Source organism: Mus caroli, unplaced genomic scaffold (assembly GCF_978045245.1).
Source record: "Mus caroli unplaced genomic scaffold, Mus_caroli_1 scaffold_7, whole genome shotgun sequence".
Taxonomy (NCBI): domain Eukaryota; kingdom Metazoa; phylum Chordata; class Mammalia; order Rodentia; family Muridae; genus Mus; species Mus caroli.
The window spans coordinates 58,542,659-58,570,046 of NW_028227262.1; the positions used below are offsets into that span (position 1 = coordinate 58,542,659).

Sequence of the window (27,388 nt, forward strand, 5' to 3'; positions counted from 1 at the left end):
TCTTTTCTGGTCCAGCCTATTTGGAGTTCTGTAGGCTTCTTGTATGTTCATGGGCATCTCTTTCTTTAGAGTTGGGAAGTTTTCTTCTATAATTTTGTTGAAGATGTTTGCTGGTCCTTTGAGTTGAAAATCTTCATTCTCATCCACTCCTATTATCCGTAGGTTTGGTCTTCTCATTGTGTCCTGTATTTCCTGGATGTTTTGAGTTAGGATCTTTTTGCATTTTCCATTTTCCTTGATTGTTGTGCCCATGTTCTCTATGGAATCTTCTGCACCTGAGATTCTCTCTTCCATCTCTTGTATTCTGTTGCTGATGCTTGCATCTATGGTTCCAGATTTCTTTCCTAGGGTTTCTATCTCCAGTGTTGCCTCATTTTGGGTTTTCTTTATTGTGTCTACTTCCCTTTTTAGGTCTAGTATAGTTTTGTTCATTTCCATCATCTGATTGGATGTGTTTTCCTGTTTCTCTTTAAGGACTTCTACCAGTTTGGTTGTGTTTTCCTGTTTTTCTTTAAGGACTTGTAACTCTTTAGCCATGTTCTCCTGTAGTTCTTTAAAGTCCTTCTTGATGTCCTCTACCATCATCATGAGATATGCTTTTAAATCCAGGTCTAGTTTTTCAGGTGTGTTGGGGTGCCCTGGACTGGGCGAAGTGGGAGTGCTGGGTCCTGATGATGGTGAGTGGTCTTGGTTTCTGTTAGTAAGATTCTTACCTTTACCTCTCGCCATCTGGTAATCTCTGGAGTTGTTATAGTTGTCTCTGTTCAGAGGTTGTTCTTCTGGGGATTCTGAGTATCCTCTGTCAGCAGACCTGTACAGACTAAGTTCGGCGGAGTCCCGGAGCCAAGATGGCGCTCCCTGCAGGGCAGGTCACTGTTCTCCGGCTGGGAGGGTGTCGGATGTCTGCGGCCCCAAAAGGGTGCTGCCTCAGCAGTTCTGTGGCTCCCGCCTGTCCCAGAAGCTGTCTGCCTCTGTGGTCCTCACTCTGACCTGTACAGACTAAGTTCGGCGGAGTCCCGGAGCCAAGATGGCGCTCCCTGCAGGGCAGGTCACTGTCCTCCGACTGGGAGGGTGCCGGATGTCTGCGGCCCCTAAAGGGTGCTGCCTCAGCAGCTCTGTGGCTCCCGCCTGTCCCAGAAGCCGTCTGCCCCCGTGGTCCCCACTCTGACCTGTAGAGACTAAGCTCGGCGGAGTCCCGGAGCCAAGATGGCGCTCCCTGCAGGGCAGGTCACTGTCCTCCGGCTGGGAGGGTGCCGGATGTCTGCGGCCCCAAAAGGGTGCTGCCTCAGCGGCTCTGTGGCTCCCGCCTGTCCCAGAAGCTGTCTGCCTCTGTGGTCCTCACTCTAACCTGTAGACTAAGTTCGGCGGAGTCCCGGAGCCAAGATGGCGCTCTCTGCAGGGCAGGTCTCTGTCCTCCGGCTGGGAGGGTGCCGGAAGTCTGTGGCCCCTAAAGGGTGCTGCCTCAGCGGCTCTGTGGCTCCTGCCTGTCCCAGAAGCCGTCTGCCCCCGTGGTCCCCACTCTGACCTGTAGAGACTAAGCTCGGCGGAGTCCCGGAGCCAAGATGGCGCTCCCTGCAGGGCAGGTCACTGTCCTCCGGCTGGGAGGGTGCCGGATGTCTGCGGCCCCAAAAGGGTGCTGCCTCAGCGGCTCTGTGGCTCCCGCCTGTCCCAGAAGCTGTCTGCCTCTGTGGTCCTCACTCTAACCTGTAGACTAAGTTCGGCGGAGTCCCGGAGCCAAGATGGCGCTCTCTGCAGGGCAGGTCTCTGTCCTCCGGCTGGGAGGGTGCCGGAAGTCTGCGGCCCCTAAAGGGTGCTGCCTCAGCGGCTCTGTGGCTCCCGCCTGTCCCAGAAGCTGTCTGCCTCTGTGGTCCTCACTCTAACCTGTAGACTAAGTTCGGCGGAGTCCCGGAGCCAAGATGGCGCTCTCTGCAGGGCAGGTCTCTGTCCTCCGGCTGGGAGGGTGCCGGAAGTCTGCGGCCCCTAAAGGGTGCTGCCTCAGCGGCTCTGTGGCTCCTGCCTGTCCCAGAAGCCGTCTGCCCCCGTGGTCCCCACTCTGACCTGTAGAGACTAAGCTCGGCGGAGTCCCGGAGCCAAGATGGCGCTCCCTGCAGGGCAGGTCACTGTCCTCCGGCTGGGAGGGTGCCGGATGTCTGCGGCCCCAAAAGGGTGCTGCCTCAGCGGCTCTGTGGCTCCCGCCTGTCCCAGAAGCTGTCTGCCTCTGTGGTCCTCACTCTAACCTGTAGACTAAGTTCGGCGGAGTCCCGGAGCCAAGATGGCGCTCTCTGCAGGGCAGGTCTCTGTCCTCCGGCTGGGAGGGTGCCGGAAGTCTGCGGCCCCTAAAGGGTGCTGCCTCAGCGGCTCTGTGGCTCCCGCCTGTCCCAGAAGCTGTCTGCCTCTGTGGTCCTCACTCTAACCTGTAGACTAAGTTCGGCGGAGTCCCGGAGCCAAGATGGCACTCTCTGCAGGGCAGGTCTCTGTCCTCCGGCTCCTATAGAACATTTTATCCTAAAACAAAAGAATGTACCTTCTTCTCAGCACCTCATTATATGATCTTTTTCAAAATAATCATATAATTGGTCACAAAACAGACCTCAACAGATACAAGAAGATTGAAATAATCCCATGCATCCTATCAGATCACTGGATTAAGGCTTGTCTTCAATAACAACAAAAACAACAGAAAGCCCACATTCACATGGAAGCTGAACAACACCCCACTCAATGATAACTTGGTCAAGGAAGAAATAAAGAAATTAAAGACTGTTTAGAATTTAATGACAATAAAGTCACAACATACCCAAACTTATGGGACACAGTGAAAGCAGTTCTAAGAGGAAACCTCATAGCTCTGAGTGTCTCCAAAAAAACCCTATAGAGAGCATACACTAGCAGCTTGACAGCACACCTGAAACCTCTAGAACAAAAAGAAGTAAATATACCCCAGAGGAATAGAAGGCAGGAAATAATCAAACTCAGGGCTGAAATCAACCAAGTAGAAACAGAAAGAACTATACAAAGAATCAACAAAACTAAGATCTGGTTCTTTGAGAAAATCTCTCTCTCTCTCTCTCTCTCTCTCTCTCTCTCTCTCTCTCTCTCTCTCTCTCTCTCTCTCTCCCTCTCCCTCCCCCTCCCCCTCCCCCTCTCCCTCTCCCTCTCCCCCTCCCTCCCTCTTTCTTTCTCTCTCTTGTTTTTATTATTTTTCATTTAAAAAAAATCAAATATAGTCTAATAGTCAAACTGAAAAAGGAAACTTCAGTTGAAAAAATGTCTCCATCAGATTTTCTAGTAGGCAATACTACTATTTTTTTTCTCTTTTGGATTGTGTTAGTTTATTCTGAGGACCAAACACTTGTTTATAACACTTTCTCAGAACTACTGATGAATGCCAGAGGGTTCAGTGATTAAATAGGATTGTTTCTTTAAAAAATACATTTTGACACTTTGAATCCTTTTTGCTTTTAAAATTATTTTATTTTAATCATTTTATTTATTTTTTATTTGTGTGTATGAATCCACATCTGGTGCCTGCAGAGAACAGAAACTGTTAGGTCCCTTTGGATTGTAGTTACAGACAGCTGTGAGCCTTTATGTGGGTGCTGGGAATTGAATATGGGTCTTCTGCAAAGGCAGCCAGTTCTCTTTACCCCTGAGCCGTCTCTCCAGCCCCTTTTCTACTTTCGTATTTCAGGGAGAATAGTCTTCACTGCTGGGTTGCAGTAACTGAACACATTTTTATTATGATGAAGCTACACACAAGCATTTCCCATCTTGAGCCTACTGCTTGGAGTCAAGTACATTTTTGCCACCATCTGCCTCATGCACAACATCTGGCCTCCCCCCAGTACACCACCATGGCCTTCCTACCTGAGCTGAGCACTGCAGTCTGCTTTTGTTTCTTCCCATGAGAGTCTCTAAGGTCTTCATGCTCCAAGTCATCCACACAGACTCCGTTCTGCATGACTCTCATGTCAGTCAGCATGGCAGCTTCATGCTCATCCATGTGGTACTGTGTGCAGAATCCCCTTCTCTTTTAAAGCTGAATAACAGTCCAGTGTAGGGGTCCTGTGCTTTGTTTATCCGTCCTTAGGACTGCTTTATACATTGAAACTATTTTTGTCAGCCTCTGTCTGTCTGTCTCCCTCTCTATTTCTCTGTCTCTGTCTCTCTGTATTTCACTCTCTTTCTCTGTCATGCTCGTGTGTGTGTGTGTGTGTGTGTGTGAGAGAGAGAGAGAGAGAGAGAGAGAGAGAGAGAGAGAGAGAGAGAGAGAGAGAGAGAGAGATTGAAACAGAGAGAGAAGGGAAGTATATGAGATTTTCTGGTTATTTGATAATTATATTAATAAGTGTTTACATACATACCTTGGCAAGAACAGAGGTAACTGAGGAAATTGAATAAATGAAGACTACCACAAGTTGTCATAAATTGCTATGGATAGTTCAGGCCATGACAAATAATAGTCACTTTACATTTCCCCCAAAGATACACTGAGAAGTACAGAACACTTACATATCTGGCATGTTTTTTTTTTTTTTTCTGTATACCATCACACATTTGACAATAAATAGGTTTAGCAACAACAAAACGACAGCTCTTTTCTTCACTGAAGCTCATACAAACTCCTCTTTAATGCTTAACTCTGATGCCCTGGCTGATCTTAAAGGAACTTACCTATTCCTGAGTAATATGATGGTTACCATCCTTCCAAATGTGGATCTGAAAATGCTGATGATATATTTTTCAGTACTGAGGATCAAAAAAGGACTGACTGTGGCATAGCCATGGGCTGTGAAAATGTGGACACAATAAATTATCTGACCATCATCGATACTTCTTATGTAGGAGACAATGCTGTCCAAGGTGTACATCAGCACAAAGAAGCTCATGAGGCACAGAATGGTCCTCATGGCTCTTTTTTCTGCAGATGGTTTGAGGGAAAGGCTGGTGCTGTGGAGAAATTGGGATTGCTTTTTATGTCTGCCTAGGAAAGTCACCATGTACCCACTGGAGAGGAGCATGAGACCTACAAAGATGACATCCCTGGAGGTCAACAGTATAAAAACTGTGAGATGGAAAGAGTAACTCATGGGTGCCAGAGAGCACGATGTAGTGATATATGTAAAGCTAGGTGAGGTCAAATTAGACTTCGCTGTTATGTATGTGGCAAGGGGACTGCTAATGAACGTATAGAAGACACTCAGGGAAAGAAGACAACCTAGCATGTAGTGTGGAGATTTATGCTTGAGTTTTTCTAGGCAGGGGTTTCTGGGACTGAGGGTGACAGCCTGGAGGATGCTGAGCAGGCTGGTGGCACAAAGAGAGAGACTCCTACAAAGCCTGTACAAGGATATAACACATTTGCATGTGGTGTCACCCCATCTCCCCCATGGCATAAAGATGTCCGTAGCTACTAAACTCATGACTATCAGCATCAGCAGGTGGATTAGGGACAAGAGACCAATGGGCAGGTCAATAGGTCTGGACCTCTGCCCACGAATGTACTTGAGGATGTGGAAGAGAAGAAGGAAGCTGTTGCCTGAGATCCCAATGCCAACTCCAGAATAAATAGCATTTCTTATCTCAGTGTTATGGGACAGTCTATTAATTTTATTCATTTTAAGACAGAGAAGCAGGTGGGAACTGTGCAGGGAGAACAGCAAGAAGATTCCTTACTCCAGATCAGCCTTGCTCACCAACTTCAGACAATGACAGCTCCACTACTCTCAGGAAGACTTATCAGTGTTCTTCAGTTCAGCATTATTCCACTTAATATCGCCTCCACTTCAAGGTGTCCAGAAGCCATGTCCACTCTTTCTGCTGTTCCAATAGTCATGAGCCCTATCTGTACATAATCTTTCTTACATATTAAAACTGCCATATGTCATGGAAATATTTCTTTTCCTATTGATTCACATTTGAGATTTCCTGAGGAAAAAGCAATGTCTTAGCTGTCTTTCATCTGTATGATCTTGATTGTCAGGCACATAGCAGCTCTACAGTTTTTGGTGAAGTTCAATAAAGATTGCAAGAAAGTAGAAATGAGACCCATACATGAAACACTCTCCCTGGCTTAAACAAGCCCAGAGCCAGTTTATTCCAGTCTATCTTTGTTTGTGCTCATTTACAGCAGACCTAGTGCCCTTTGTGTGGCTCTGCAGGGATCACTGATGTGTGGGAATCCAGACTGTTTCACTTCCTACCCATCATCTGCCATTTCTTCTGCGTGTGACCCTGAGCACTCGAGGCTGAGCTGCAATCATTTCCTCTACAACATATGGACAGTTGTGGCCTGTGTCAGGGATCCTCTCCATGTAAAGGAAGATGAAGTCCACATACCAAGCCTGAGGTGTTTTCTGCACAGGGTGAACTCTGTAGAAGTGTCTGCTGCTGGCTTTATTCCTGTGAGATTCCTTATGTTTATGACTTGGGAAAGTTAATGCAGTTTTAACAACAACCGATCCGTTCTGTCCCAGCCTGAAATAGAGAAGATTAAATACGAAGGCAGTAGAATCCCTGAGCAATTCCTTTCCAATCCCTTTCTGGGAACATTTCAGGTGTTTTCTGTGAATTCCACCTTGTAACTGCATCTGAGATGTGTGCTGATATCACAGTAGAACAAAGGCCTCTGTGGGAAGCAGCCAGTTATCAGAGACTGGTGGGAACATGGTCTAAATTTTGTAATTTTTTATAATTACAATAGGTTCAGGGCTATTCCCATTTTAAGGCTTTAGTGAAAGAAGAATTATGCAACCCATTCTGAAAGATGGGCTGCACAGCTATCTATGATTCCATACATCCTTGAGGAAGAAGTGATATTTCTCACACTCAGGCAACCCAAGCCTCAGATGTACACCAAAAGATCTTGTAGCAGGAGTTAGCTACAGCACTTTGGCTCTTGGTGGGTCGTGTTCTCAGCAGGTCACATTCATGCACCCATTCAGGAGCAATACGGATTTGTGATTGAAAGACACACACACACACACACACACACACACACACACACACACACACACACCAGTTATTTTAAAATGCCTTGGCTCGCTCAAAGACTGGGCAATTCTAATCCTCCCCACATCTAGCACATATTTCCCTCCTATACTACTGGCTTAATGCCCTCTAATTCTATATTTTATCTTTGTTTTCTGGTTCCTCCTAGGTGGATCCCTAGTCTCTGCTGCCCAAGACACTTCTGGGTAACCCCTTTGGGAGCCACATTCCTTCTCACCTACATTCCAGATGATTTTCCTTCTGCAGCAATAAATCTGATCCGTCTACCTCTGAATCATGGTGATTGTCTCACTTCCTTTCTCTCAGTTCTTAGCCTGAGCAAATCTAAAGATCTTGCCTCAGTCTTCCTGCCCAGTCACTGGTCATTGGCTCTTTATTGATAGATCAAAAACCAATTGGGGATAAGGACCTTAAGTGATTGGACAAGCAGATTTCCGATTTTGAGGGCTGGTTTAAGACAAAGCATTGGATCCAATCCTGAACAAACATCTTACCTTTTCTCAGACATAAATTGAACATAACTATAACAATTATGTATATTACAAAGTACGATATACAATTAACATCCAGTCCATCATACTTGACAATTTAGATAAAGTATTCTATCATCTATTCTAACTTAATTAGTTACAATTCTGTACCTAAGTCATGTTTGATTTCAACTTGTATTATCATCTGAAAACCATCTTTTACACCTAGAACACCTTCTTTAATGGTAAATAGCTTAAGTTCAATTGTGAGATCATAACTCGTCTTCAACCCTGTGGGGCAACAGGCTAGGCACAGACAGCTTGGTCTCCAGTCGAGCTTAGGTCTTGAACCCCAGTGGGACACACAGTGCATGGTAATTTCCACCTACATGGGACAGAAGGTGTTCGATCATGTCTCCTGGACCCCTGGCTCCTGTTGAAGTTACTACCCCCACAGCCTCCACAGGAGAGACGTGTGGTTATCAGTCACATAGAAACCAGCACCAATCATTCCCACATGCAAATAAGGTTCCCCCAAACTCTCAGTACAAGCCCAATGAGAGGTACCTGCTGTTGAACCCTGAATCACCCCTAGTACTGTATATAAATCGATCCAGGGAATTAAAGATGTGTGAGAACTACTTCCTCTGAGTCTTTTGTTCCAAGATCTGTATGTAACACTTGGGAAGAGATCTTCTCTCCCAAAGAGCCACCTGAGTTCCTGACACACTCCTTACTGGATAGTTGGCTTCTTGTGGGGCCCGGCCTGACCCAACTCAGTTCAGAACCTCTCAGAGTTATTGAGCCATCTGGAAGGCACCGCAGAGACTCCCTGCCTGCACTCACTTCCCCTCGCTGGAACCCTCGCACCAGGCCTAGACAGAGATCTCCATGGAAAACCTCTGGTACCCAGACCCACACAACCCCATCAGAAATCTGAGAATGAATTAAATATTACCCAGGTATTTAGGAAGCACAAAAACATAGCTTCCAAAACGTAAACAAATTGTAGAGACAGTTGACTACCTGGAAAATTCCCTATTCCTCAAAATGACAGAGCATCTGTCTTCAACCTTCTGGCCCAGAGCCATCTGGAAGATCCTGAAATAAAGCAGTAATATAAAGGAGTAGCTTACTCTGTCTTGGCAGAGCTTAACAGTCAACAACCTCAAATCTGTTTGTCCTTTTTGAATAGGGCAATTTTTGTCCCTTGCCATTACTAGAGCAACTGTATTTAATTTTTTATTAGAGAAACTGATGTTTTTGAATCTCAATATCTTCTTTGGAGGAGAATGGGGGAAGCTGACAGGAGCAGACTTGCCTTCTTGTCAAATGATCCTTAATATTGTAATAATATTAAATATCACATTCTATGAATTTCTAATGTTTTTGAAAAGTATGTATGTAAAGTATATCTAAACTGTTAGACCTTAACTAATCTTAGCCATTTCTATTTGAGTAAATTAAAAACACTTTATTATAGTTAAATCAAAATCTAAAATAACCATGAGTTTACTCTGTCCCTTAACTTGTATTACTTAATCATCCTAAACAGTTTGTAATAGCAGCTTTTAGAAGGACTTAAATGAGTTGCATAGGCACAATGCCTATCTAAGAATAACAAAGTTAATTTCAAATTTTGTATCAATATACAGATTTGTACCAGTGGAGACCCTAATCCTATATCAATATTAAATTCTGTACCAATGTAAGAAATTATAACTTCAATTTTACATCAATTACAAAGATTTTTACCAATTTAAGGTTATGGCTACACAATGCTTTGTTCAAGAATAAAATTAGTAACTCATCCTATCTATTTCCTCCCTGTTCAAAATTATGACCATTTTATCCCTTAAAATTTCAACCTATCACTTGGACACAAACTCAGCAGATAGTCCCATGGTCCCCAGAGGAGTATCCATTCCCAGGCATTCTAGTGGCCCAGGATCTTAGGATCACTAGTGAGTAGAACACAACATCTGTTCCAACACCACCAGGAGTGACTGAGACCAGATGGATCCAGGGACACAGGAACCCTGCCTGACCAGTGGCTCGGGTTCCTTCTGATCAGCACCAGTCTACCTTGGGCAAAACTCAGTGGACAGTTCCACAGACCCCAGAGGAGGTACCACTCCCAGGTTCTCTAGCACGCCCGGGATTTTAGGATCTTAGGATCGTAGGATCCCAGGAGCTTGGTCACACCAGGATCTCAAAGTCTCAGAGGCAACTTGACTCCCAAGAACTCTGACACACTTTGAATCTCAGGATCATAGGAGCCCGGAATCATAGGATCACAGAGAAAGCTGGTTTCTGAGAAGTTCTGAATAAATCAGGATTACCAGAATGACAGGCTCCAATCAGATATATAAAGGGAATACTTGAGATAATCAGGTGGCAGGAGGCAAGCATAAGAACAGAAGCAACAGAAACCAAGGTTACTTGGCATTATCAGAACACAACTCTCCCAACTTAACAAGTCCTGAATAGACCATCACAACAGAAAAGCAAGACTCAGATCTAAAATCACTTCTCATGATAATGATGGAGGACACTAAGAAGGACATAAATAACTCCCTTAAAGAAATACAGGAGAACACAGCTAAACAGGTGGAAGTCCTTAAAGAGGAAACACAAAAATCCCTTAAAGAATTACAGGAAAACACATACAAACAGGTGAAGGAATTGAACAAAACTATCCAGGATCTAAAAGTGGAAGAAGAAACAATAAAGAATTCACAAAGGGAGACAACTCTGGAGATAGAAAACCTGAGAATAAAGTCAGGATCCATAGATGCAAGCATCACCAACAGAATACACGTGGTAGAAGAGAGAATCTCAGGTGCAAAAGATACCAAAGAAAACATTGACACAACAATCAAAGAAAATGCAAAATGCAAAAAGATCCTACCCAAAACATCCAGGAAATCCAGGACACAACAAGAAGATCAAACCTAAGGATATTAGGTATAGAAGAAAGTGAAGATTCCCAAATTAGTGGGCCAGTAAATATCTTCAACAAAATTACAGAAGAAAACTTCGCCAACCTAAAGAAAAGGATGCCCATGAACATACAAGAAGCCTACAGAACTCCAAATAGTTTGGATCAGAAAAGAAATTCCTCCCATCACATACTAATCAAAACACCAAATGCACAAAACAAAAAAAAAAGAATATTAAAAGCAGTAAGGGAAAAAGGTCAAGTAACATATAAAGGCAGACCTATCATTATTACAACAGACTTCTCACCAGAGACTATGAAAGCCAGAATGTCCTGGGCAGATGACAACAGACCCTAAGAGAACACAAATGGCAGTCCAGGCTACTATACCCAGCAAAACTCTTAATTACCATACATGGAGAAACCAAAGTATTCCATGACAAAATTAAATTCACACCATATCTTTCCATGATTCCAGCCCTTCAAAGGATAATAAAGGGAAAACTCCAACAGAAGGAGGGAAACTACACCCTAGAAATGCAAGAAAGTAATCTTTCATAAAACCTAAAAGAAGATAGTCACATGAACAGAATTCCAACTCTAACAACAAAAATAACAGGAAGCAACAATGACTTTTCCTTAATATCTCTTAATATCAATGGACTCAATTCCCCAATAAAAAGACACAGACTAGCAGACTGGTTATATAAATAGGACCCAAGAAACCTAACTCAGTGACAAAGACAGGCACTACCTCAGAGTAAAAGTCAGGAAAATAATTTTCCAAGCAAATGGTCTGAAGAAACAAACTGGAGTAGCTATTCTAATATTGAATAAAATAGTCTTTCAACCTAAAGTTATCAAAAAAGATAATGAGGACCACTTCATGCTCATCTAAGGTAAAATCTACCAAAATGAACTCTCAATTCTGAACATCTATGCTCCAAATGCAAGGACATCCACATTCATTAAAGAAACTTCAGTAAAGTTCAAAGCACACATTGCACTGCACACAATAATAGTGGGAGGCTTCAACATCCCACTCTCATCAATGGACAGATCATGGAAACAGACACTAAACAGAGGCACAGTAAAACTAATAGAAGTTATGAAACAAATGGATTTAACAGATATCTATAGAATATTTTATCCTAAAACAAAAGGATATACTTTCTTCTCAGCATCTCATGGTACCTTCCCCCAAATCTACTATATAATGAGTCACAAAACAGGCCTCAACAGATACAAGAAGTTTGAAACAACCCCATGCATCCTAACAGGTCACCAAGGACTAAGGATGATCTTCAAAAACAACATAATTAATAGAAAACCTACATACACGTGGAAGCTGAACAACACTCTTCTCAAAGATAACATGGTCAAGGAAAAAATAAACAAAGAATTAAAGACTCTTTGGAGTTTACTTAAAATGGAGCCACACCATAGTCAAACTTATGGGATACAATGAAAGCAGTGTTAAGAGGGAAATTCATAGTTCTGAGTACCTCAAAAAACAAAACAAAACAAAACAAAACAAAACAAAACAAAACAAAACAAAACAAAACAAAAAACCAAAACCTGGAGAGAGCATACGCTAGCAGCTTGACAGCACAACTGAAAGCTCTAGAACAAAAAGACGCAAATTCACCCATAAGGAATAGATTCCAAGAAATAGTCAAACTCACAGCAGAAATCAACCAAGTGGAAACAAAAAGAATCAACCAAACCAGAAGCTTGTTCTTTGAGAAAATTAGCGAAATAGATAAACCCTTAGCCAGATTAACTAGAGGGCACAGAAACAGTTTCCTAATTACCAAAATCAGAAATGAAAAGGGAATCATAATAAGAGAAACTGAAGAAATCCACAAAACCATCAGATCCTACTACAAAAGCCTATGCTCAACAAAACTGGAAAACCTGGATGAAATAGACAATTTTCTAGACAGATACCAGGGAACAAAGTTAAATGAGGATCAGATTAACGATCTAAACATTCCCATATTCCCTAAAGAAATAGAAGCAGTCATTAATAGTCTCCCAACCAAAATAAGGCCAGGACCAGATGGATTTAGTGCAGAGTTCTATCAGACCTTCATAGAAGACCTAATTCCAATACTTATCAAAGTATTTCACAAAATAGAAATAGAAGGTACTCTACCCAATTCATTTTATGAAGCCACAATTACTCTGATACTTAAACCACACAAAGACCCAACAAAGAAAGAGAACTTCAGACCAACTTCCCTTAGGAATACCAATGCAAAAATACTCAACACAATCAGAATCCAAGAACACATTAAAACTATCATCCATCATGGTCAAGTAGGCTTCATCCCAGGGATGCAGGGATGGTTTAATCTATGGAAGGAAATCAAAGAAGACCCCAGAAGATAGAAAGATCTCCCATGCCCATGAATTGGCAGGATTAATATAGTAAAAATGGCCATCTTGCTGAAAGCAACCTACAGATTCAATGCAATCCCCATCAAAATTTCAACTCAATTCTTCACAGAGTTAGAAAGAGCAATTTGCAATTCATCTGAAATAACAAAAAAGTTAGGATAGCAAAACTATTCTCAACAATAAAATAACCTCTGGTGGAATCATCATCCCAGACCTAAAGCTGTAATACAGAGCAATTGTGATAAAAAACTGGATGGTATTGGTACAGTGACAGACAGGTAAATGAATGGAATAGAATTGAAGACCCAAAAATGAACACACACAACAATGGACACTTGATCTTTGACAAGCTAGCTAAATCCATCCAGTGGAAAAAAGAAAGCATTTTCAACAATTGGTGATGGCTCAACTGGTGGTTACCATGAAGAAGAAGGGAAATGGATTCATTTTTAGCTTCTTGTAAAAAGCTCATGTCCAAGTGGATCAAGGAACTCCACATAAAACAAGAGACACTGAAACTTATAGAGGAGAAAGTGGGGAAGAGCCTTGAACACATGGGCACAGGGGAAACATCCCTGAACAAAACACCAATGGCTTGTGCTGTAAGATCAACAATTGACAAATGAAACCTCATAAAATTGCAAAGCTTCTGTAAAGCAGAGGGCACTGTCTGTTAACAAGACAAAATGGCACCCAACAGATTGGGAAAAGATTTTTACTAGTCCTACATCTCATAGAGGGCTAATAGTCAATATATACAAAGAACTCAAGAAGTTGGACTCCAGATAACCAAATAACCCTATCAAAAAATGGAGAGTACAGAGCTAAACAAATAATTCTCAACGGAGGAATACCGAATGGCTGAGAAGCACCTAAAAAATACTCAACATCTTTAATCATCAAAACAAACCTGAGATTCCAACTCACACCATTCAGAATGGCTAAGATCAAAAACCTCAGGTGACAGCAGATGCTGGAAAGTATGTGGAGAAAGAGAAACACTCCTCCATTCCTGGTGGGATTGCAAGCTGGTACAACCACTGTGAAAATCAGTTTGGCGATTCCTCAGAAAATTTGACATAGGCCCCAGAAAATTTGACCTTAGGATCCAGAGTTATATCCTGAGCATATATCTAGAAGATGTTCCAACATGTAATAAGGACACATGTTCTACTATGTTCATAGCAGCCTTAATTATGATAGCCAGAAAGTGGAAAGAACCCAGATGTCCCTTAACAGAGGAATGGATACAGGAAATGTGGTACATTAACACAATGGAGTTCTACTCAGCTATTAAAAACAATGAATTTATGAAATCCTTAGACAAATGGATGGATCTGGTGGATATCATCTTGAGTGAGGTAACCCAATCACAAAAGAACATACATAGTCTCCACTCACTGATAAGTGGATATTAGCCAAGTAGCTTAGAATACCTACGATACAATTCACAGACCACAGGAAACTCAAGAAGAAGGAAGACGAAAGTATGAATACTTTGAACCTTCTTAGAACGGGGAACAAAATAGCCATGGAAGGAGTTACAGAGACAAAGTGTGGAGCACAGACCGAAAGAATGAACATCATGAGACTGCCTCACCTGGGGATCCATCTCATAAAATCACCAAACGAGGACACTATTGCAGATGCCAAAAAGTGCTTGCTGACAGGAGCCTGACATAGCTGTCTCCTGAAAGGCTCTGCCAGTGTATGACAAATACAGAAGTGGATGCTCTCAGCCATCCATTGGACTGAGCATAGGGTCCACAATGAAGAAGCTAGAGAAAGAACCCAAGGAGTTGAAGGGTTTTGTAGCCCCATAGGAGGAACAACAATATGAAATAAGCAGTACCCCCAGAGATCCCTGGGACTAAACCACCAACCAAAGTGTACACATGGTAGGACTCTTGGCTCCAGCTGCATATGTAGCAGAGGATGATCTAGTCATTAGTGGGAGGAGGTGCCCTTTTTCTTTGAAGGCTGTATGCCCTAGTGTAGGGGAATGCCAGGGCCAGGAAGCAGGAGTGGGTGGGTTGGTGAGCAGGGGGAGGGAAGAGGTAATTGGGGGAGGAGGTTTGTGCCAGGAAAGGGGATAAAATTTCGCCAGGAAAGTAAATAAAGAAAATGTCTAAGAAAAAAGAAAGCCTGAAGGAAATAAAGGAAAAAAGACAACCTATCTATAATTTGTAAAGTAACCATAATCGGACATCAAAACCCAAGAGGTCAGGCTGATGACTCTCCATGGTTTCTTCCTGTTGAATAGGGGTGATGAGAAATTCTTTAAAGAGGTTGGCAGGGGTAGGAAAAAATTGACAGTGTGCTTTGCAATTTTATGAGGTCCCATTTGTCGATTCTTGATCTTACAGCACAAGCCATTGGTGTTCTGTTCAAGAAATTTTCCCATGTGCACATATGTTTAAGGGTCTTCACCACTTTCTCCTCTATAAGTTTCCAGTGTGTCTTGTTTTATGTGGAGTTCCTTGATCCACTTGGACTTGAACTTTGCACAAGTAGATAAGAATGGATCAATTCACATTCTTCTACATGGTAACCACCAGTTGAGCCATCACCATTTGTTGAAAATGCTTTCTTTTTTCCACTGGATGGATTTAGCTAGCTTGTCAAAGATCAAGTGACCTAGGTGTATGGGCATTTTTGGGTCTTCAACTCTATTCCATTAATCTACCTATCTGTGACTGTACCAGTACCATGCTGTTTTTATCACAATTGCTCTGTAGTATAGCTTGAAGTCAGGCGTGTTGATTTCACCAGAGGTTCTTTTATTGTTGAGAATAGTTTTTGCTATCTTAGGTTTTTTGTCATTCCAGATGAATTTGCAAATTGCCCTTTCTAACTCTGAAGAATTGAGTTGAAATTTTGATGGGAATTGCATTGAATCTGCAGATTGCTTTTGACAAGATAGTCATTTTTACTATATTAATCCTGCCAATTCATGAGCATAGGAGATTTTTCCATTTTCTGGGATCCTCTTCGATTTCTTTCTTCAGAGACTTGAAGTTCTTATTATACAAATCTTTCACTTCCTTAGTTAGGGTTACACCAAGGTATTTTATATTATTTGTGACTATTGTGAAGGGTTTTGTTTCCCTAATTTCTTTCTCAGCCTGTCTATTCTTTGTGTAGAAAAAGGCCACTGATTTGTTTGAGTTAATTTTATATCCAGCTACTACACTGAAGATGTTTATCAGGTTTAGGAGTCCTCTGGTGGGACTTTTTAGGGAATAATCATATCATCTGCAAAGAGTGATATTTTGTCTTCTTCCTTTCCAATTTGTATTCCTTTGATCTCCTTTTGTTGTCTAGCTGCTCTGGCTAGGACTTCAAGTACTATATTGAATAGGTAGGGCGAAAGTGGGCAGCCTTGTTTAGTCCCTGATTTTAGTGGGATTGCTTCAAGTTTCTCTCCATTTAGTTTGATATTGTCTACTGGGTTGGTGTATATTGCTTCTATTATGTTTAGGTATTGGCCTTGAACTCCTGTATTTCCAAGAATTTTTTTTATGAACATGTGTTGGATTTTGTCAACTGTGTTCTCAGCATCTAATGAAATGATTATGTGGTTTTTGTCTTTGAATTTGTTTATATAGTGGATTATGTTGATGCATTTCAATATATTGTACCATCTCTGCATCCCTGGGATGAAGCCTACCTGATGCTGATGTTCAGCATCTAATGATATGATCATGTGTTTTTTTTTGTCTTTGAATTTGTTTATATAGTGGATTAGGTAGATGGATTTCAATATATTGAACCATCTCTGTATACCTGGGATGAAGCCTACCTGATCATGATGGATGATTTTTTGATGTATTTGGATTCGGTTTGTGAGGATTTTTTTAAGAGTATTTTTGCATAGATATTCATAAGGAAATTGGTCTGAAGTTCTCTTTTTTTGTTGCATATTTGTGTGGTTTAGGTATCATAGTAAGTATGGCTTCATAGAACAAATTGCGTAGAGTACCTTCTATTTATATTTTGTGGAATAGATTGAGGAGAATTGGAATTAGGTGTTCTTTGAAGGTCTGTTGGAACTCAGCACTAAACCTATCCTGTTTTTTTGTTTTTTGTTTTTTTTCTTTTTGTTTTGGTTTGGAGACTATTAATGACTGTTTCTGTTTCTTTAGGGGATATGGGATTGTTTGTATCATTAATGTGATCCTGATTTAACTTTGGTACTTGTTATCTGTCTAGAAAATTGTCCATTGCATCCAGTTTTTCCAGTTTTGTTGAGTATAGGCTTTTGTAATAGCATCTGATGATTTTTTTGGATTTCCTCAAGTTCTGTTGTTATGTTTCCCTTTTCATTCCTGATTTTGTTAATTAGGATACTGTTCCTTTGCCCTCAAGTTGGTCTGGCTAAGGGTTTATCTATCTTGTTGATTTTCTCAAAAACAAACAAACAAAAAAAAAAAAAACAAAAAACAACCCAAAAACCAAAAACCAAAAAAACAAAAAAACAAAAAACCCCAGCTCCTTGATTGATTTTTTTTTTTTTTTTGAGACAGGGTTTCTCTGTATAGCCCTGGTTGTCCTGGAACTCACTTTGTAGACCAGGCTGGCCTTAAACTCAGAAATCCACCTGCCTCTGCCTCCCAAGTGCTGGGATTAAAGGCATGTGCCACCACTGCCTCGTGGTTTGGTTGATTCTTTGCATAGTTCTTTTTGTTTCCACTTGGTTGATTTCAGCCCTGAGTTTGATTAATTCCTGCCAACTACTTCTTTGTGTGAAGTTGCTTCCTGTTTGTTCTAGAGCTTTCAGTTGTGCTGTCAAGCTGCTAGTATAGGCTCTCTCCAGTTTCTTTTTGGAGACACTTATACCTATGAGTTTTAATCTTAGAAGTGCTTTTATTGTGTCCCATAAGTTTGGATATGTTGTGACTTCATTTTCATCAAACTCTAAAAAGTCTTTAATTTCTTTCTTTATTTCTTTTTTTGACCAAGTTATCATTGAATAGAGTGTTGTTCAGCTTCCACAAGTATGTGGGCTTTCTATTATTTATGGTGTTATTGAAGATCAGCCTTATTCTGTGGTGATCTGAAAGGATGCACAGGATTATTTCAATATTTTTGTATCTGTTGAGGCTTGTTTTATGACCGATTATATGGTCTATTTTGGAGAAGGTACCATAAGGTCTGAGAAGAAGTTATATTCTTCTGTTTTAGGATAAAATATTCTATAGATAACTGTCAAATCAATTTGTTTCATAACTTCTCTTAGTTTCACTGTGTCTCTGTTTAGTTTCTGTTTCCAGGATCTGTCCATTGATGAGAGTGGGGTGTTGAAGTCTCCCACTATTATTGTGTGTGGTGCAATGTGTGCTTTGAGATTTAGTAAAGTTTCTTTAATGAATGTGGATGCCCTTGTATTTGGAGCATAGATGTTCAGAATTGAGAGTTCAACTTGGTAGATTTTACCTTTGATGAATATGAAGTGACCCTCCTTATCTTTTTTGATAACTTTAGGTTGAAAGATTTTTTAAAAATTATTATTAGGTATTTATTTCATTTACATTTCTAGTGCTATCCCAAAAGTTCCCCTTACCCTCTCACACCCAATGCCCCACCCACCCACTCCCACCTCTTGGCCCTGGCTTTCCCCTGTACTGAGATATATAAGGTCTGCACGACCAATGGGCCTCTCTTTCCACTAATGGCCAACCAGGCCATCTTCTGATACATATGCAGCTAGAGACAGAAGCTCTGGATGGGAGGGGGTACTGGTTAGTTCATATTGTTGTTCCACCTATAGGGTTGCAGATCCCCCAGCTCCCTGGGTACTTCCTCCAGGTTCTCCATTGGGGGCCCTGTGATCCATCCAATAGCTGATTGTGAGCATCCACTTCTGTGTTTGCTAGGCTCTGGGAATAGTCTCACAAGAGACAGATATATTAGGGTCCTTTCAGCAAAATCTTGCTAGTGTATGCAATGGTGTCAGCGTTTGGAGGCTGACTATGGGGTAGATCCCCGGGTATGGCAGTCTCTAGATGGTCCATCCTTTCGTCTCAGCTCCAAACTCTGTCTCTGTAGCTCCTTCCATAGCTGCCTTGCTCCCAACTCCAAGAACAAGCAAAGTATCCACACCTTGGTCTTTGTTCTTCACCAGCTTCTTGTGTTTCACAAATTGTATCTTATATCTTGGGTATTCTAAGTTTCTGGGCTAATATTCACTTATCAGTGAGTACATATCATGTGAGTTCTTTTGTGAACTCAAACTCACTCAGGATGATGTCCTCCAGGTCCATCCATTTGCCTAGGAATTTCATAATATTTTTTATTCAATAATATTACAATGGCTACTCCAGCTTTTTTCTTGGGGCCATTTGCTTGGAAAATTATTTTCCTGACTTTTACTCTGAGGCAGTTGTCTGTCTTTGTCACTGAGCTGGGTTTCTTGTAAGCAGCAACATGTTGGGTCCTGTTTACGTAGCAAGTCTGTTAGTCTGTGTCTTTTTATCGGGGAATTGAGTGCATTGATATTAAGAGATATTTAGGAAAAGTCATTGTTGCTTCCTGTTATTTTTGTTGTTAGAGTTGGAATTCTGTTCATGTGGTTATCTTCTTTTAGGTTTGTTGAAAGATTACTTTCTTGCTTTTTCTAGGGTGTAGGTTCTGTCCTTGTTTTGAAGGGCTGGATTTTTGGAAAGATATTGTATAAATTTGGTTTTGTCATGGAATAGCTTGGTTTCTCCATGTATAGTAATTGAGAGTTTTGCTGGGTATAGTACTCTGGGCTGGCATTTGTGTTCTCTTTGTGTCTGTATTTCATCTGCCCAGGACTTTCTGGCTTTCACAGTCTTTGGTGAGAAATCTGGTGTAATTATAATAGGTCTGCCTTTATATGTTACTTGACCTTTTTCCCTTACTTCTTTTAATATTCTTTCTTTGTTTTGTGCATTTGGTATTTTGATTATTATGTGATGGGAGGAATTTCTTTTCTGGTTCAAACTATTTGGAGTTCTGTAGGCTTCTTGTATGTTCATGGACATCTCTTTAGGTTGGGGAAGTTTTCTTCTATTTTATTGAAGATATTTACTGGCTCTTTAAGTTGGAAATCTGTCTTGCCTATACCTATTATCCTTAGGTTTGGTCTTCTTGTTCTGTCCTGGATTTTCTGGATGTTTTGGGTTAGGAGCTTTTTGTATTTTGCATTTTCTTTGATTGTTGTGTCAATATTTTCTACGGTATCTTGTATTTTGTTGGTGATGCTTGCATCTATGACTCCTGACTTCTGTCTTAGATTTTCTATTTCCAGAGTTGTCTCCCTTTGTGATTTCTTTATTGTTTCTTCTTCCATTTTTAGATCCTGGATGGTTTTGTTCAATTCCTTCACCTGTTTGGATGTGTTTTCCTGTAATTCTTTAAGGGATTTTTGTATGTCCTCTTTAAGGACTTCTACCTGTCTAGCTGTGTTCTCCTGTATTTCTTTAAGGGAGTTATTTATGCCCTTATAATCCTCCATCATTAACATGAGAAGTGACTTTGGATCCATATCTTGCCTTTCTGGTGTGATATTTCATCCAGTACTTGCTAAGTTTGGAGAGTTTGGTTCTGAAGGTGCCAAGTAACCTTGGGTTTTGTTGCTTCTGTTTTTAAGTTTGCCTCCCGCCATCTGATTCCCCCAAGAGCTCCCTGCCCTTGATATATCTGATTAGAGTCCACTCTTCCTGTAATCGCAGTTGAGTCAGAACTCCTCAGAGTCCAGCTTTCTCTGTGATCCTGAGATTCTGGGTGTATCAGAGTTCTTTTCAGTCAAGCTTCCTCTGAGACCCTGAGATCCTAGTGTGACCAAGCTTCTGGGTCACACTAGGATGTGTTAGAGGGCCTGGAAGTGATACCTCTTCTTGGGACTGCGACGTTGTCCGCTGTTTTGGAAACCAAGGCAGACCAGTGCTTACCCAGAGGAACCCAAGCCACTGTCTGGGTGGGGCTACTGTTTTTCTGCTGGCCCCAGGCACTCCTGGTTGTGTTGGAACAGATGTTTTATTCCATTCACTAGTGATCCTCAGATAATGGGTGTGCTAGGGGGACTGGGGAGTGGAGAGACCTCTGGGGACTGTGGGGCTGTCCGCCAAGTTTGTGCCCAAGGTGGCCCTGTGCTGGTGCCAACCCTGAGCCACTGAGACATTTTTATATTTAAGCCAGTTACTGGCCTGTTTCCATGTCGCGGAAGCAGCCAATCAAGTTATCTGTCATGTTAGATTTTCTTGAGTTTTTCAAGATTTCCAGGGGGTCTTCCCCTGCCATATCTGACCCATATCACTTTGGAAGGGGTCCAAAGCCTTTTCACCTTTCCTGTCAACACAAATGAAAAGCCTCTCTCCAAAAATAGCATGTTCTTGGTCCAGTAACCAGAAATCACTAAAGGAATTCCTAGAGGAATTTTAATATAACCACCAAGCAAATAACCCACATTTTGATAATTAAAGCAATTCAAAGCAGTTAAAGCAATCTAAACAAACATTAGCCAGTGAGACAGTGCTTCTTTACCTCCTCCTGCTTTTCAACCTATAATTAAAGATCAAATGCCTCAATATTTTATACATCTATGTATACTTAAATCCTCCCTACTATGGAGATTAATATCTCTGTTGGTACATATTGTAGTATGCCTCTTTCTCTTTATATAATTTTCAAGGCCTAAGTTTCTACTGTCTGAAATAGGCAAGACTTCCTTTCTCTGCTTTTCAATCAAAATTTTAAGAATCAAAAGCCTCAATATTTACTATCTATATCTACTTACTGTATAAGGCTATTTCCAGGCTCTATTTTTGTCATAACAGGCTAAACAGTCCCAGAAATCCCATGTGAAGCATGTTCAAAGATTTTGAGAGTTTGCCCTGGTAAGACATAAATATCTCTAAAGCATTTTTTTTTCAGTCAATATCCCCTACTTCTTCCTTCTGTGGAGCTTAATATCTCTGTATACTTGAGAACATTTAAACCATTACTAATATACTCTCTTCTATCCTTAAAAAGAATTAAAAATCAATTTCATAAATCTCTATCCTTTATTTATCTGTTGGCTGGGGGCAGGCAGCTTTTATTGTCTGCTTCTCATTGCCTTCCTCCTAGCACCTGTTCAGGGAACCAGACAGCCATTTTTCACAGCAGAGGCTCCCACTGTCTCTGACCTGAGGCTCTCTCTGATGACTCTGTTCTTTTGTTCTAATTTCCTGGCTTGCTCAGGAACCATGTGACTCTCCTCTGTAGCTGAGAAACTACTTCTCCTCTCCTCCTAGACTTACAGATCAATTATGTGTGTGTGTGTTCCATCCAAGAATCTCTAAATAATTTTAAAAAGGAGTTCTCCCCCACCATGTTGCATGCCATCCTGTAGCAGGATTGGCTAGTCCTTTTTGGCTCCTGGAAGGTTGCACATGCACATCTGCCCAGGAGCAATTTGGATCAGTGCATGAAAGACACACACACACACACACACACACACATGCACACACACACACACATGCACACACACACACACACACACACACACACACACACACACACACACCAGTTACTTTAAAATGCCTTTGCTAGCTCAAAGGCTGGGCAATTCTAACCCTCCCCACAGCTAGCACACATTTTCCTCCTGTAATACTTCTTTAAAGCCTACTAACTCTATATTTTATCTTTGTTGCCCTGGCTCTTTCTGGGCGGCTCCCTAGTCTATGCTGCCCAAGACACCTCTGGGAAGCCCTTTCGGGGGGCCACATTCCTTCTCACCTACATTTCGGATGATTTTCCTTCTGCAGTAATAAATCTGATCCGTCTCCCTCTGAATCATGGTGATTGTCTTTCTCTCAGTTCTTAGCCTGAGCAAATCTAAAGGTCCTGCCTCAGTCTGCCTGCCTAGCCATTGGCCACTGGCTCTCTCTCTCTCTCTCTCTCTCTCTCTCTCTCTCTCTCTCTCTCTCTCTCTCTCTCTCTTCTTAAATTTTATGCATTTAAAAAATTTTGTTGGATATTTTATTTATTTACATTTCAAATGTTATCCCCTTTCCCAGTCTCCCCTCCAGAAACCCCTATCTTCCCCCCCTCTCCCTTCTATGAGGGTGCTCTATGAAATTTACAGGCAAATGGTTGGAACTTGAAAATATCATCCTGAGTGGGGTGACCCAGTCACAAAACACACATTACCACTCACTGATAAGTGGATATTGGCCCAAAAGTTCAAATACCCAAGATACAATTCACAGATCATATGAAACAAAATAGAAGGGAAGACCAAAGTGTGGATGCTCCAGTGTTTCTTAGAAGGGAGAACAAAATACTCATAGGACGAAGTATGGAGATAAAGTGTAGAGTATTTTTTTTTGTAGAGTATTTAAATTTTGGGTAAATTTGTGGCAGAGGATGGCCTTGTTGGTCATAAGAGGGAGGATCAGTCCTTGGGCCTGAGAGGGTTCAATGTCCCATTGTAAGGGAATGCCAGGGTGGAAAGGTGGGAGTGGGTGGGTGGGTGGTGGAGAGGCAGAGGGAGGGGTGATAGGATATGGGGTTCCAGAGGGGAGACCTGGAAAGGGTATAACTTTTGAAATGTAAATAAAGAGAATATCCTACAAAAGGAAAAAAAGAAAGAAAATTAAAAAATAAACAAATAAATCTAAAAAAGATTAAATGGAGGGTTTTTTTTTCTAAAATAAAATGCTATAGCATCATTAGGGAAAGTTAAATGTTTACAAGATTAGTAGACTGTGAGTTCTGTGTACTAGTAGAGCTTTAAATAAGTTTTACCAAAGTTTTACTGAGTGATTCACATTGGATTACCATGTTCTTTTATAATACATGTGTTTGATTACCTCCATTTACATTTCAGCAAAGTCAGAAACAAAACAAAACAAAACAAAACAAAACAAAACAAAACAAAACAAAACAAAACAGGCAGAAAATGAAAAGAAGATGGAGGAGGAGGACCAGGAGAAGGAGGAGGGGAAGAGAGAGAGAGAAGGAAGAGGAGGAGGAGGAACAGGAGGAGGAGGGGGAGGAGGAGGAAGAGGAGAACACAGGTTGATTCATAGATACCTGACACTCTATCTATTAAGCAATAAGTCACAGAAGAGATGACATAGGCTTGGGAAAGTTGGTCCCACATGAGAGTCAGAGGGCAAAACCGTTTGATCAGGGAAATGATATAGTCAAAGAGGAAGAAGTGACCAAGAAAAACCAGAGCCCTCTTTTATTAAAGTCAGCTCTAGGAATATCCCCTGCAGGATTGTAGAGTTAGCTTGCCCTGAACTGCAGAGTTCAAGGAAGCCATTCTTGTCCAAGTTCACAGTGCCATTCTGCAGTTACTGCAATCAGAGAGAACCCTGTAGTGCCTGGCATCACCAAATGAGCCCCACACAGATGACAAGTGCTCAGGACAATGAACTGAACTTGTGATCTGGAGGGAGATAGAGAGTGCAGTGGGAGAAGGAAACCCCTCTCTAGATGCCCTGCAGAATTGTGCTTATGTCCCTGTGTGTGTACTGATCCAGGGAGAAGTAGGAAGGACAGACATTTCTGTTTCCTCCTCCTCAATATGAAGTCATCCTGCCCATGTCCTGGTGTGGAGAGGGTGTTTGAAGCTCATGGTTTATGTTAGGGTGGATTGGTACCTGTCTGCTCTCATGTTCATAGATCAGTGAATTGTGTTCTCACTACCACACAGTTCACCTTTACCATATCCTCATCCCCCTCACCCACTCTGAGCTAATGTGAGTTTGACACAGAGGTTTGGTTGTGGAAACACTTCTACCTGCACATGGGATCGGGATGAGGTGGAACTGAACAGTGTGCTCTCTTTGTTGCACATTTCTATCTGGAAAACTAGTAAGACTTGGAGAGATGCTGGTGCATCAGGAAAGAAAGTCACCAGCAAGCAGGTGTCAGTGCTGTGGCCAGAGAGGTACAGGAACTGAGGGACTGCTATGGCAGATGCCTGGGAACATCTAGGCTAGAAAATGATGACTATTTCTGAAAATTACACTGAGAATTAATCTCTGTCGTCTTTTTTAAAAAACTAAAACCATTGTGGGTACCTCTTGCATACAGACTTTCAGCTAGGATGTCGAACAATACTTTAGCACCTACACAGTAACACGGCAAACTTAAGTGCACTTTTGAAATACAGACTCAGCTGGCTGCAGAGAAGACTCAGCTCTGACCCAGCTGTCAGCCTGGGAGGCCACAGCATGCAGCAGACTCTGCTTGCCTTTTCAGCTCAGTGAGGAAACTTCAGCCAAGACCCGCTCTCTGTACATGCATGTCAGCAGGAAGAAAGACATGTGCTCCTGTTTGCCTGGTCTGATGGGTTTATGAAAATATATAGACAGAGAAAATCTGAGAGCTAAGCACAGAGCAGGGCAGGATGCAGCTTGACCGACCTTCTCTGACTCGAGCAATGGAAGAATTGATGGACACAGACTTTCTCTTAAGCTCTTGGAATGTGGATCCTGGTTCTTTAGACACCAGGAGGGGAAACTATCACTGTGTTCACTGTGTAATTAATTTCTAGGAACCTCCTCAGGAAGGTCTCCTCACAGAACATGTGTAGTGCACAAAAATATGAGCCAAGGGAGTTAGTGTGTTATTTCTGAAATTGAATCTGGATAAAATCATTTCAGGAGAAAATATTGGTGGGAACCTTGAAGTAATGGGAAGTTGTCCCCTACTAGATGATGCTGGCACAACAAGGACATTGCCTTATAAACACACTGGAATTGTTTTTATTACTCAAAATACAGAAGTGGCATACATCATCAATAGTTTTGTTTCAGTCAAAAATATAACAAAAGTAAAAGGAAGGATTTTAATGGTGCTATGAAATGAAAACATCAATTTTTATAATGGGAACAAAAAATTTTTTATAAAAGTTTTGCTTATAATGTTGAAATTTATTTTTTTCACAAATAGTTCTAAATCACTACAATTTATTCTATCATACAAGGAGCAATGATGGAGTTATTCATTTTGAGTCATTTAATTAAAACAAAATGTAAATAAGAAACTTTGATGATTCCAACGGGAAGTTAACTAATTTTTAGAGGTTTCAGGAAATATCCTAAAACGAAAACATGCACTTTACCCATGTAGAACATAGTCCCTTATGGTGGGGGGCCAACAGATCTCAGTATCTCCTCTATAGATCCTGAAAACTTTTCTGCAGCGCCAGCTCCTATTCCCTCATCCTGCCTGGGACCTGACCATCCCCTGATTTTGCACTTGGGTGCAGGGCACTTACCCAGCTGGACATGGAATCGGGGCGTCTCTGTGACTGGGGAGGTCCTGCTTAGGCTAAAGGAGTCTTTAACACATCTCTACAGCTTTCAGCTTTCATGTCTGTTGAGGATGACAAGTTCCTGCTGGGGAGCACTGAAGCATGGCATCCCAGTGGAGCATCCTACCTCCCCATTGATCGTACTCACTCTGTCCTTGATGAAAGTCATCTGTAGAGGGCTGAGGACAACTTTGAGTTGCCTTGCCACACCTGTGGGAGGGATCAGAAAGTTTATGTCATATGGACAACACTAACTTTTCTCACTTTACTCCTTAGACTTAATTGGGACCAATTTTATTCTTCCTAATGACTCTCTTTAAGATGTGTGACTCTTCTGCCTCTCCCATTACTTCTCAGGGCTCTGAGGATCCTCTTCGAACAGTGTTGACTGACAGCCTGTCCCTGGGCCAGCCCTCCCATGGAGCACCAGATTTCTGTTTAGTGTTTATTCTGTGTTCTCTGGTATCTGAACTGTGTTTCAGGCTGTAAGTTATAAGTACATTCTAAAAATGAATCTAAAAAGAAGTGAAATGAGAAACAGAGATGAGAGGCAAAGCTCAGAGGTGAGATGGCTCCATGCAGGTGGAACATAGCTGGCCATGAGTGAGGCCATGTCTGACTGGGTCCCAGCCTCTGAGGAGTAGGAATGGTCACCTCATCCTCACTGATATTGTCAGGAAGAGGTTATCCTTTGTCTGAATGGAACAATATGCACCATGCTTTGGTCTCCTGTGCAGGCATGGTGCATGTGCCTGTACCCAGGACTCAGGAGATGGAGACTGGGGATATTTAGTTCTAGAGCAGCCTGGGTGACTCATGAAGACCTTATCAAGAAAAGCAGCTATTTTAAGGAGACTCTCACATAGGTATTCAAATTAGAAAACAATACCAGTAAGTTCAAGACAATTCCCCACTTTCTTCTCTATGAGGTTCAGTGTATCTCATTTCACATTAAAGTCTTTGATCCACTTGGACTTGAGTTTTGTGCAGGGTAATGGATAAGGATCTGTTTGCATTTCTTCACTAAGACCCAGAAAGTCTAGCATCATTTGTTGAAAATGCTTTTCCCCCACCATTACATAATTCTGGCTTCTTTATCAAAACTCAATTGCCTGTGGGTGTGTGGATTTACATCTGGGTCTTCAGTTTGATTCCATTGATCAACATGTCTGTTTTTATGCAAATACCATTTGAGTTTTCATTACTATAACTCTGTAGTAGAGCTTGAAATTGGGGATGATGTTACCTCAAGAAGTTCTTTTTCTTTTTCTTTTTTCTTTTTTA

General features: G+C 41.6%; 1 protein-coding gene across 2 annotated transcripts; it reads right to left on the reverse strand.

The window, feature by feature from the left end:
• Positions 1-3,399: 3,399 nt before the first annotated feature.
• LOC147003890 (vomeronasal type-1 receptor 54) lies at positions 3,400-26,252 on the reverse strand. Of its 2 annotated transcripts, none has more exons than XM_085839618.1 (2): positions 26,069-26,252; positions 3,400-6,477 (listed from the first exon to the last, which is right to left on the reverse strand). In XM_085839618.1, the coding sequence occupies exon 2, from the start codon at positions 5,616-5,618 to the stop codon at positions 4,671-4,673; it is 948 nt and encodes a 315-aa protein (XP_085695744.1). In that variant the 5' UTR covers positions 5,619-6,477; positions 26,069-26,252; the 3' UTR covers positions 3,400-4,670. The 2 variants fall into 2 exon arrangements, with proteins under 2 accessions (XP_085695744.1, XP_085695745.1); XM_085839619.1 differs by lacking the exon at positions 26,069-26,252 and adding an exon at positions 8,508-8,570.
• Between the last annotated feature and the right edge of the window lie 1,136 nt (positions 26,253-27,388).